Consider the following 12,760-nt stretch of genomic DNA (forward strand, 5'->3'; position numbering starts at 1 on the left):
GATAAGGGCTCTATATTTACAATGCAGTATTCGCTTTTTTCGAAATATTTACCTATTCTCGGTTTTCCGAAGTTGTCTCTGACTTTTTAAAGTGTAATTCTGGTTAAATAATCGGTACTTGTTTAGTTGCTCGTTAAGATAGATATTTGTGTTCACAAATTACATCAATCCTTAAAACTGTCCCCTTTATTTCCTGGACTAAAGTGACAACAGTCATTGCCATGGCTCTAAACTTTAATACTATTCAATTGCATATAATTCAAGCTTTAGAGAGAAATAACTACCATGACTACGTTAATAAGCATTAGTAGGATGTATTCGGGTTAGTGTAAGAGTTAAGGTCAGTGATAGGCCTGTGATCAGGTTATAATTGTTAATGTGGAGGTTGGTAATCTGCAGTTTATTATCTTCTATTTTCAGACAAGAATCGGTTGTCATGGCATTCATACGACGAGCACCTCTTCTACGCTGTCTGCCATTGGTTGTAGTATGTATTCTAACACCGACGCTCATCCAAACCATACACCAAGATGCCATGTTTACTCCTTCTATGCTATGTCATTATGATGCCGAGGAGAAGATGGCTGATTGCCGTGATCATGGGTTGGACTCCATCCCTCAGAATCTTCCAAATGATATTAACGAACTGGACGTCGCGTTGAACAATATCACTTTCATCTTGAGTTATTCTTTCAAGAAATACCCTTTGATCCAGGTCTTGGATCTTTCCTCAAACGACATCAGAATGATAGAATCTGCATCCTTTTACCCTTTAAAGGGATTGAATCACTTAGACCTATCATTGAACCCTAATCTTGTTCTCCCAGCTGCAGACCTTTTCAGGTGGTCTAAGAACCTGTCCACCCTGGAACTGATGGGCTCGAACCTAAATCTGCTTCCAAATGACACTCTGAAATGGAGCTCGTCTGTAGAGTCTATATTCCTTGAAATCAACAAACTCACTTTCGTTAACATGAGCCTTTGTGGCAGAGCAAAGAAAATTGACTTGGCTTATAATAAAATCGAGCACCTCAACGCAGAATCTTTCATCTTCGGTTGTCGAAGTGATCATGTGGATCTGAGAAAGAATCCTATTAAATCAGTAGACCCGAACGTTATTGCATCGTTGCGTGTCCGATTTTTGTTGCTTGGAGACTACACTATGACACTTAAGACACTGAAGGATATTTTTAGCGGGATCTGTCGCTCTGAAATAGTAAAGCTCGCTATAACTGATGCCAATTTCAGAGTCTTGCCAAGAGATTTCTTTGGTCACTTGCGTAATTGCTCTCTTTCCGTGCTTCAATTCACAGGCAACCAGGTACAATCTCTATCTCCGTACGTGTTCTCAAACTTGACAAGACTCGTGGAACTTGATCTATCGTACAACAGAATTCAATCCCTCTCTCCATATGTGTTCTCAAACTTGACAAGACTCGTGAAACTTGATCTGTCGATAAACAAAATCATCACTGTTGAACCGGTATTCTTTCAAGACATGCGGGAACTAAAAGTTTTGAACTTGAACTCCAATAAAATAAAATATATAAATCCAAATACTGACGTATGGGCACTGGACTTGAATGAGTTGCACTTACGCGGCAATTCTTTGACAAAAATCTCAGCGTTCACATTTTTCGGTATGCCAAATCTAAAGCTGTTAGATCTAAGCTTGAACAAAGCCCTTATCCTGGAAATCAAGTCATTTTCGGAACTGACGGGAATTCAAACCATCGCCTTGAACTATTGCAGTATTTACGGATTTCAACCGGTAGCCCCGAACTTAACAACCCTGTACCTGAATGACATGAACAGCCTAATGGTCTTTAGGCCTAAAATATCCTTCAAAGATTCACAAGGCCTTGTAGATTTGGAAATCCGTAAATCGAAGCTATTGTCCTCTGATCTCTGGGATAAAACCCTGAATATCTCTCTTTTTCACGGATTGTCTAATCTTATTACTTTGGATCTAAGCCACAATTATTTAGACCTTTACGATCCAGAAGACTTCCCAGCTAGGATCTTCGAACAACTCTCTGCTCTTCAGAACCTTAGTTTAAAAGCCTGTCATATTTCACGCCTTCATCATTTAGCTTTTAAGGGATTGGAATCGCTTCGGGTGCTAAATTTACGTGGAAATGTAATTCAACAACTTAATTTCGATATATTCAAAATGTTAGATCAAGTGACAATTATCAATCTTGATGACAACCTTTTGACATACCTCGATGAACAACTATTCTCAAACAATCCCAGACTGACTTCTCTTTTGCTATCAAACAATAGATTAACCCGTCTCAACCAATCGACATTTGAACCGATAGAATCGTCGCTTCTATCTTTAGATTTTTCATTGAACCCTATCAACTGTAACTGCGATCTACAATGGTTCCGTGATTGGATGAGTGGACATATAAACATCATTGACGAGATCAGAACCGTCTGTTCATCGGCATCTTTAGAGCCTCTTCGCGAAAAACCTTTAATTGATTTTAATCCCAGTAAACTTTGTGGATTTAACATTGCTCTTGTATGCTTGACTCCTCTCGCCGGCATTTTCTTGGTTGTCATCGTCGTAGTCCTTTACCACAACCGATGGCAGTTGAAGTACAAATTCTTTCTCTTGAAACTAATGGTAATTGGATATAAAGAGATGCGAGACGCCCGGGACCACAACGACTACGAGTATGATTTGAATATCATCTTCTACGATGACGACGAAGAATGGGTTCGTCACCAACTCCAACCAGCTCTGGAAGAACGGCTTCCGCAGTTCCAGAGGAATGTCTTTGGTGATCAAGACCTCATCATTGGTATGCACTATCTGGACGCCGTCGACTACGTGGTGAGCCATAGTTACAAAACCCTCATTCTACTCAGCAGAGCCGCCGTGCACGATCGTTGGTTCATGCTCAAATTCCGCACCGCCATGGACCATGTGAGCGATACCGAGACCGAATTCGTAGTCGTGGTCTTTCTCGAAGACATCCCTGACGAGGAGATACCATTTTTGGCAAGGTTATATTTAAGCGACGGCAGACCCTACCTACATTGGACCAAGGACGTGAGAGGACACATTTTTTTTTTTAATAAACTGGTGAAAAATCTCACCATTAATCTCAGGACCAATGACTTGATCCCAAACGAGTAGTAACGGTCTGACTTATTTTCGGGCTAGTTTGTACCATTTATTGCTTTCCACATCTCATATTTTAGTATATCTCATTCGTGTATCGAGCTAAGAGCACTACTGGGGCTTGGATCAGACTAAATTTGAAGTGGCAAACACATCTGATGTCAATTTATATTCAGAAATCCGTAATATATTTTGGTCATGCAAATGATACACCAAATGGCGAAATACCCTAGTTTTGTTCTTGTGCAGTATACCGGTTGATGGAAGAAATAGCAAAAATAAATCTTCAAGTTACTTTAGGACCAGGGATCTCCAAAGTCCGGACTGCGGGGCATGTTAATCCGGAACACCGGGGAGAAAATAATTGATTGAGTAAACTTAATTTGCCCATTGTTTCGGACCTTTTAGCTTTCATGGAAATCACATCTGGACCGTCAAAGAAAAAGTTTGAGAACCCCTGCTCTACCAATGAGCCATCGTGCCTCCTAAAAGTGGGCCTATATTATACTCGTATGCAGAACACAATTCTATACAAAAGGTTAGACTCTACTACATTTTAATATGTTGTATTATTTTCTTCTTTCCTTCTTAGCTATGTTCTGTACTAATCTTTACGTCTTTCATAAATAATACCGTTATCAAAAACCGGGAGTTAAAAATAACGCAGATTCTATTTCTATTTAAGTTAAGTAGTTATGTTTGATTAGTAAGACTGATTCGAAAGCCAAAGCCCCAAAATATTGCTAAAAACTTGACAGTCATGCTTTTTTTGTTTATAACAATCTGTTTCGGTTTTGATCCAGCTCTCCAACATTCTCACTTAACTCATAGCAGTTCACAGAAACTTTTCTGCAGGTCTAAATTAATTTACTTTTCCTCCTCAAATATGAAACAATTTTTCGTAATTCCCACTCTTTCATTATTAAAAACTAGAAGCTGTGTGAATCAAAATTGCAACAACAAAAATCAACTACAAATTGCCAATTTCAACAAGAAAGAAGTGATTATGAATTTCACTCTCCTTAGCCATTTCAGAGATTTCAACAAAAAAACAAAAAAAGGTCATTGAAAGATGTCACTATGCTATGGGTTAATCTCTGTTAGATTTGAAAACACCTAGTCATTGAATACTTGGAATATAGTTGTACAAACAAGATTTTTGTTTTAATTTCTATTTCGTATTTTCTGTCTCGATGTATAAGATGTATATGATAAAAAGATCAATTAAGTTGTTGTGTAAATATCTTAGTGTAGTATCTAAATTGTCTTGATTTTGGTTATATTTGAAATTTTATTTTAAGATATAATCGAATATACATTGCTATCGAATATAAGCAACGATCATCGGTATCTGCAAAGGTGTATCTGATAAAAAGATCATTTAAGTTTTTTTCTTTGTAAATATCTTAGTGTAGTATCAAAATTGTCTTGATCTTGGTTATCTTTGAAATATTCATTATTAAGATATCATCGAATATATATTAATAACGTGTATGAGTTACGATCATCGGCATCTGCAGAGATATATTTGATATAAAGATCAATTAAGTTTGTGTTGTGTAAATATCTTAGTGTAATATCTAAAAAGTCTTGATATTGGTTATCTTTGAAATATTCATTATTAAGATATCATCGAATAAATATTGATAACGTGTATAAACAATGATCATCGGCATCTGCAAAGATGTATTTGATAAAAAGACCGATTAAGTTTGTGTTGTGTAAATATCTTAGTGTAGTATCTAAATTGTCTCGATATGCATGGGTTACATATAAAATGTTATCATTATTACAATTTCATCGAATATATATTGACGACGTGTATAAGCAACGATCATCGGCATCTGCAAAGATGTATTTGATAAAAAGACCGATTAAGTTTGTGTTGTGTAAATATCTTAGTGTAGTATCTAATTTGTCTCGATATTGGTTATATTTGAAATGTTATTATTAAGATATCATCGAATATAATTATATTGATAACGTGTATAAACGATGATCATCGGCATCTGCAAAGATGTATTTGATAAAAAGACCGATTAAGTTTGTGTTGTGTAAATATCTTAGTGTAGTATCTAAATTGTCTCGATATGCATGGGTTACATATAAAATGTTATCATTATTACAATTTCATCGAATATATATTGACGACGTGTATAAGCAACGATCATCGGCATCTGCAAAGATGTATTTGATAAAAAGACCGATTAATAAGTTTGTGTTGTGTAAATATCTTAGTGTAGTATCTAATTTGTCTCGATATTGGTTATATTTGAAATTTTATTATTAAGATATCATCGAATATAATTATATTGATAACGTGTATAAACAACGATCATCGGCATCTGCAAAGATGTATTTGTCAAAAAGATACATACATACAATACATATTGATATTTATAGCGCCTTTACATAAATATGCTCAAAGCGCTTTACATTAGTAAATAAAACAAAATAATTATTTTGCTCTCAAAGTGCATACACTGTAAGATCAATTAAGTTTGTGTTGTGAAAATATGATAGTGAAGTATCTAAATTATCTTGATATTGGTTATATATTTGAAAGATTTATTATACAGATACCATCGAATATAATCGATAACGTGTATTAGCAACGATCATCGGCATCTGCAAAGATATATTTGGTAAAAAGATCAATTAAGCTTTTGTTGTGTAAATATCTTAGTGTAGTATCTAAATTTTCTTGATATTGTTATATTTCACATATTCATTATTAAGATATCATCAAATATATTAGTAAAGTGTGGACACAACGATCATCGGCACCTGCATAGTATTTTGGAATAAATTGTGAATGTTTATTAAGTTTTTTTTTTTGTGTGTAGGCTTATATACGTAATAATGTTATTTCAATATATGTTGTGGTTCTCTTTTGGTCCACAGTATATGTGTCTATCTAAACAGTATGAAAGTGCATATGATTGCTTCTAGATATAGTCACACTGTGATCGTCGCCCGGTGACAATTTCTTGTAATATTATGTTAAATCATAATTATATATATATTATCATTCTGTTATTATTTTTGTGCATTGAATTAACAATAAAATATCTTTCCAAAACAAAGAACATTGTATCACAACGTGACGATTAAAACGGTATGTTATCACTGTGTGTGAAGGTGCGATCGCCAAGACTTTCGAGAATCCCATATAAAACATGTTCAGATTACGGGACACGTCATTGTAAAGTGTGCATATTTCAAAGGGTGGTGGACAAGAGTCCAATTGTTGTGTACAAGACAATTAAATTGACTAAGGTTGATTTTTTTTTTCTCGACAGTCTTTGCGATTATGTTTGACGAGACAATAATCGCCCGTGTTCTACTATGATTAAAACCCGACGCCAGGCTTAAAAAAACTTGGTAACATTGTCCAGATGAGAAAAAATGATGCTGAGGTAGTGACGTCAATGCTAGATGTACAATTAAAGATAATCTGGAAGTTTGAGTGAAAACAGACCATTACTAACGATACAAATTTTGAAACACTTCTCTAATCGATTCCTAAATTCTCCCAACTATATTATCATTATTATCATTTAATTTTAGGGGAATGTAAATCGTCACAAAGTAACTAAGTGGCTTTATATTTCCAAACATTTAAGTGTTGACAGATTTTCTAAAGTTTGTTTTATGTCTTATTTTCATGAAAAACGGTTGGGAGAATTCAACAAATTGGTTAGGAGAATTTACTGTTAGAGGGGGTTACACGTTGACGCCTTCATAGATAAATATCTTTGTGGTTTGAGAATTTGATCAGGATTTTTTTCATGTAAGAGGATTAGTACAGTAGACGGAATATAAATAAGTAACATGTCATACAAAAAGAAAAATTATCAACCTTCAACAATGTTACCGGTTCACTTTAAACTTTAGTCCTAAATCGGGTTTAACAAAGGGCAAGTCCACTCCAAAGTTAACTTTCTTTCAATAGAAGCAGGAGAATCAGACAAACCAATGAATTTTTAATGACATGAAAAACTTTGAAAATCTATATTCCATAGTTTTTCATACTTTAACAAAATCATAACTTCCTTATTAATTATCCGATTTTACTCAATTTTGCTTGGCTCTGTTTCTCTTGATTTTCTGCATTTAGTAAAAGCAAATTATTTTGGGAGTAGACTTGGGCTTTAAACGTGATCTTATACTCGGGGTCGGGTTTAACTGATGTGGTGGAATACGGATCTGTTGGTTTGTTTTCGGACAAATTAGCAATGTTTTTGCTCCCATTTCTCTGAATACTTATCTCATCACACCACCGCAGTCAAAATATGCCAAAGCTGTGCGATTAGAATCAAATAAAGCTATTAATTGCCTAAATTTAGCTCCTTCAAATATCTTAATTCAACAATCAAACATATTAACTAGATAAAACTGTACCAGGAAGGCTGGGCTTTTAATCCGTAGTATAGGCCATCGCATTGCGTCACATGGTGACAATATTGGATGTGTTTATCATTAAGGATAAATCGCAAGGTAGAATTTATTAGGCAAGTTCTATATCGAGTTATCACTAATCACATAGTGGCAAAGTTTAAAGTTTTCTCGTCATGGTCATTGGTCACACCCATACATCTTAAGTATTCATATTGTGCAATGCATGAAAAAAGTTTTTTTTTTTTTATAATAAATTTTAACTGTTTGACATTAGCTGCGGGTTTTTTCTGCTTTTGGACCATTACCTAATTTTTGCTATTAATTCGGAAAGGTATACTACGAGTTTGGTCATCTTTTTTCCTTTTTCTAAATTGCCTTGGGAACGTGCGCATTTAACATCAATTTTATAACACTTGAGCGAGACGTCTAAATCATCCTCATAGTTAAGTCAGCAAATCCGTATTGGCGACACATTTGAATATTCTTGATCCTTGTCGCTAATTGCATCAAAATTTGTTATTTTTGGAATGTTTCTTAGACATTCTTTAAATCATTATCAAATGGTTTATCTTTCCTATGAATTTTTGAAGTTGTCATCAGTGAAAAACAAATTGACGACACTGTGACGTATCGATCATGCGAGCTCCCCTCAAATTTGCTCTGTACATGCAGAAGATTATATAACTTTTCATTTTCTTAGTTATTAATGACGGATTCTTTTTTTCATACAGGATTTGTATTTAAAGAACAAACATATTTGTATTAATTGTATTTAGGGTAAATTCATGATTTCAATTTTCTAGAGGGAAATATAGATTTTCGAAGGTTTTTAGGACGCGGAAAATGGGAGGGGACGTCGCAAGACACGTCACAGATTTGTCAATTTGTGTTTGATTGATTCTACTTTAAAAAAATAATAAATTTCTTATCATTAATCGGTTTTTGAGCTAACTTTCACTGACATGTTTCTCTCATTTTTTTTTGCTTCTATCAAACCCAACTTAATATCATTTCAAATGCTAACTGAACGAGTAAGAACTGGATTCGCACATTGAAATCTACCAAGGCCGTCCTAAGGATTGCGAGGGACGAGGGAGCATAGTGAACGAGAGGGGCGAAGGTGACAGAAATGACTACCTCAGGTTTTTCAAATTTTGGTGTATTGAAAAATTACATTCCTTATCAAATCTATAGTATAAAAACGAAATACAGATTTTCTACAATATTTATTTGTACATTTAAAGGATATTATGCGAGGAGCGTAGCGACCGAGCGAGAAGATTGTTGCATTTTTATTAGTCTAAACGCTGCAATCTTGGGCCCTCCAGAGCCTAAAACTGTGTTGCAGTCTTTAGTCGGTATTTGATATACATTTCTTTCTTACTTTTTCAAATCCCCCCCTTACAAAATTGAGGGGGACGTGTCCCCCCCCCCCCCCCCCCGTCCGCCCCGGGATCGCCGCCCCTGGTGACTATTGTATAATCCTTTGATTTCGTTCACGTTCTTCTTGTCATAAATAACCTTTGCTTCAATAGCCACATGTGCCATTCGTGCCGATTTGTACAAATGCAATAGGAGGCATCAATTGGCATGTTTGCTTTGTGCAACATAAAAGCTTTGCAAAGTTACACACTTCTGGTTTCGATTAAAGCTTCATGGTAACCCTTAAAACACCCCCATAGATTAATTTAAAACTGTGAACGTTAAAGACGAACAAATCTTTGGTATAACCTACCACTAGAAATTTAAAAAAAAGCCTCATTTGTTGTTGTCTTCAAAGTTTTGTTGAAGACGCACTTATTTTCAGGAGCTTTTTAATAGTTCTTTTTAAAATTATTATTGTGTGTCAATAAAGCAGCACTATGTTAGTTTTTTTTTCATCACAGCACAGTATTGTATATTTTATGTAGTAGCTGCGCTATACAAGATATTATTATCATTATGTGCATGCACATGTAATCTTTCTATATTAATTGCCACCTAGGCCCACCTATCTTGTTTATATCTTGATCATTGTGATTGTTCATTGATTTTGATTAATAAAAACTTAAATAAAAATTAAACCTTTGGTAAAAACTGTTCCGTGAGAGATGCATAATGGCACAGGGAAATAATTTCTATATTCTATTTCTATGACCGGACATGGAGGCTCAGTGGTTAGAGCGCCCACCTCATGAACGGGAGGTCGTGGGTTCGAACGCCGGCCGAGTCATACCAAAGACTTATAACAATGGGCCCTTTTGCCTTCTAGCTAGGCGCTCAGCATATTAGATTGGAGAAGGGTAGTAATAACATATTATGTTATGCAGGGCCCGCTGGAAAAACAGTTTCATAACTGAAGTGGCTACCCTGGGTAAATAAAACGTTATTATTATTTCTATTATTATCGATGAAGATGGATATCTCACCAGATCTGCATTCGTCGGGTAGTCCCTCATTCTGCTTGCACAGGTCCGCTATGTCCTCGGGATCACCCAAGGGAGGCAAGTCCTCTCCGTAGTTGGTAAAGTTCGGGAAATTAATTCCCCGGGTAAAATTCAGCCTGTCTTGAAAGCGAGAGCGCTCCGTCGCCAGCTGGGCATCCACTGTTCCCGTATCAACATCCGTTTCTATGGTAACCGCATCTTGTCCCTGTTCTATAAGTTCGTTGTCAGGGCAACAATCTGTTGTAGAGTTGCAAGCAACGGTGAGCTGAAGCAATAGAATCAAAATGGTGAAAATGACCCCCATCATACGCCATCGGTCAGAATTTGCTGAGTTCCTCAACATTATTGATCGCTTCGGGGCTCCTTTTCCGTTTTTCTTTTCAAAACTTAGGCACAGCATACTGATCATGTTTTTCTTCTTCACCGGGGATGATAAAGGAATGAAATGCGTAATTATGTTTGATTTAGATGTTACAAAACAATTGCCTGTCTAGCTTTTTATTCTAGCCAGTCTAGCCAGAATTCTAGAAAATGACTCGATGGCAAATCCACAAAAAGCAAACGAAGTAGACTAAACGATTGCACAACTCAACGTAGACATCCACTGGATATTTCTCTCATTACACCTTTGTTTCAAGTAAAGCGTGCATTAAGATTTTCTGTTCAGCTTTGTCCATATCTAATGATGCATTAAAGTGTTAAAGTGAAAAACACAGTCAGTCAAATTTGATGGTTAAAATAACGCTTGCTCTCCTCTTGGTTGACCGTTTCTCAGTTTAAAAAGAAACTTAATTTGTAGGCCATGTGTAGAAAATATAATCGCAGTCCCGTTAACTGCGTTCGGTAGACTCTTCGATGATTGAAAAAAAAATAGTGGGGCCTCTAATGAAGTTATTGAACTGTAATGCCATCTATTCCACAATGTGTAGAGCGTTCCTAATCGAATTCTTTATGAATCCTTTGATGGTAGTTGTTCTAGAATTCCAGTAATCACATCTGACTCTACAGCACACTTCAAGAGTTTGTTATGTTATCAAAACACATGCGAATGATATTGCGTCCATTCCACACGATTGTCGAGCCTCATTTAAAGAAGAGATTTGCTGTCCGCCTTCCCGCGCTCCGTTTCCAATAAATATTGCTTAATTGCTCGCGGTGTAACGTACCCTAGGACCAAAGGAAGCCTTTACAAAATGAATGTTCACTGTTGTATCCTTGAGTTAGGTCCGGTGAAGAAAAGACGACACGAGATGCAGTCAGGAAAACAAGACGAACAAAACACTGGCAATAATATCGGTCACAAATTTGCAAACCCTCTCCAGCTCAAGTCCCAGCACCACTCGACGAGGTTAAACTCAAAATCACGATTCGGTAGAGGCCTATCACCACTAAGTGTACTTAGGGTTAATGTTTAGCCGCGGTGAAAGATAATGGGAAAAAGCTTATTATCTTTGATATCCACGCCAAAAAAAGAACAGAAAAAACAACGAGGAGGTAAAACAATCGAGTTGCAAGGGCGTCTTTATTTGAAGGGTAAGTGTCATGTAATTATCTGATTTCGTCCTAATTGTTGTTTCTGTAGAAAATGGTCGAGAAGAGCATTATTAGGGAAGGTCGTTAGCATGGCCGTAATGAGGCCATTATTTGAAGTGGGGACACTTTTCTGCTCAGTGTAAAGGACAATCTATAACAGTTAAAACAAATAGGAAACAAAAAATGATCCATGTGCCCTACTTCGCATGTTGAATTGAAATAAAAAGTTTCAAATCTAGGTTTTTAGCTTTGCTCGACATTATTGTTATCATTGTTTTTGTTGTTGTTTTTAGTGTTGGTGGTGGTATTGTTGTTTTTATTACTTTGACATTATGTTATATTATATTATATTGTATTGTATTATATTATAATTATTGCAATTATTATCATTACTATTATTGAGATCATTATCTTTATCATTATCATCATCATTACGGTACTTACAGTGTATTATCATCAGTATTAGTAGTAGAAGAAGTAGTAGTAGAAGTAGTAGTAGTAGTAGTAGTAGTAGTAGTAATAGTAGTAGTAGTACGGTTATTGTTCACTTATTATCAGCATATAGGCCTATACGGGGTGTAGTGGGAGTTGTGGGATAAAATGTGTTGACAAGAGAGCAAAAAGTTTGAACATCACTTATAACAAAAAAAGCTCCTCTGATGTTCATATTTACCGACATCGGCAAAAAAAGGGAGGAAGAGGCTGTAATATTTTCAAATTTGCCATATATATATATGATATATATGATGCAGCTGAAGAGCAATTTAAATACCTCTGTCTTGCCAAAATCAATCACATGTTCAGAGAACTTTGTAGGTCATCGTACTATTCGCAAATTCAAATATGCACTTATTCAAGCAGGCAATATAATTATGGGCAATTGAAATTGTCACTAAAAGTATTTGTATTGTTATTGACCTCTACACTATCCCTTTGTGAAATTGATTTAATCCGGTGGAAAAGGATGAAATGTTCATTACGAAGGAAGGAAATGGGATGGATGTTCAAAAGGTATGTCACAAAGTTACCATTTGATGGATTAAAATTTGAGAAATTCATAACTTTCTTTAGTTTTATTGGACTTTCCTCAAGCTTCCTCAGATTTTTTTCCTCTTTTTTATTCTCCATTTTTTGTCTAAACCATTAAAAACCATTAAAATCCCATCAGTGTGAATTCCCCTTTGAAAATGAGTTGTCGCTGGATTAGGTGTCCAAGGTGTAACCATAGAGGGAGTGATCAAATTTTGATTTTCTTCTAAATTTT

The 12,760-nt window shown here is 35.6% G+C and overlaps 2 protein-coding genes across 2 annotated transcripts in view; one reads left to right on the top strand and one right to left on the bottom strand.

The window, feature by feature from the left end:
* The window catches only part of LOC100889648, a 30,406-nt gene extending 19,085 nt beyond the window's left edge, over positions 1-11,321 (bottom strand). The window contains exon 1 of the mRNA XM_030990112.1: positions 9,946-11,321. Coding sequence (XP_030845972.1) covers positions 9,946-10,372 — 427 coding nt within the window. The 5' untranslated portion in view covers positions 10,373-11,321. The remainder of the gene's footprint in view (positions 1-9,945) is intronic.
* LOC115925979 (toll-like receptor 3) lies at positions 437-3,151 on the top strand. The gene has a single exon (XM_030990113.1). The coding sequence runs from the start codon at positions 437-439 to the stop codon at positions 3,149-3,151; it is 2,715 nt and encodes a 904-aa protein (XP_030845973.1).
* Positions 11,322-12,760: the final 1,439 nt, after the last annotated feature.

The sequence above is a fragment of the Strongylocentrotus purpuratus genome, unplaced genomic scaffold (assembly GCF_000002235.5).
Source record: "Strongylocentrotus purpuratus isolate Spur 01 unplaced genomic scaffold, Spur_5.0 spur5_scaffold_19, whole genome shotgun sequence".
Lineage (NCBI taxonomy): Eukaryota > Metazoa > Echinodermata > Echinoidea > Camarodonta > Strongylocentrotidae > Strongylocentrotus > Strongylocentrotus purpuratus.

Excerpts from the sequence above, each read along its gene's own strand:
- LOC115925979 (XM_030990113.1), top strand. The coding sequence starts at position 437 with ATGGCATTCATACGACGAGCACCTCTTCTACGCTGTCTGCCATTGGTT.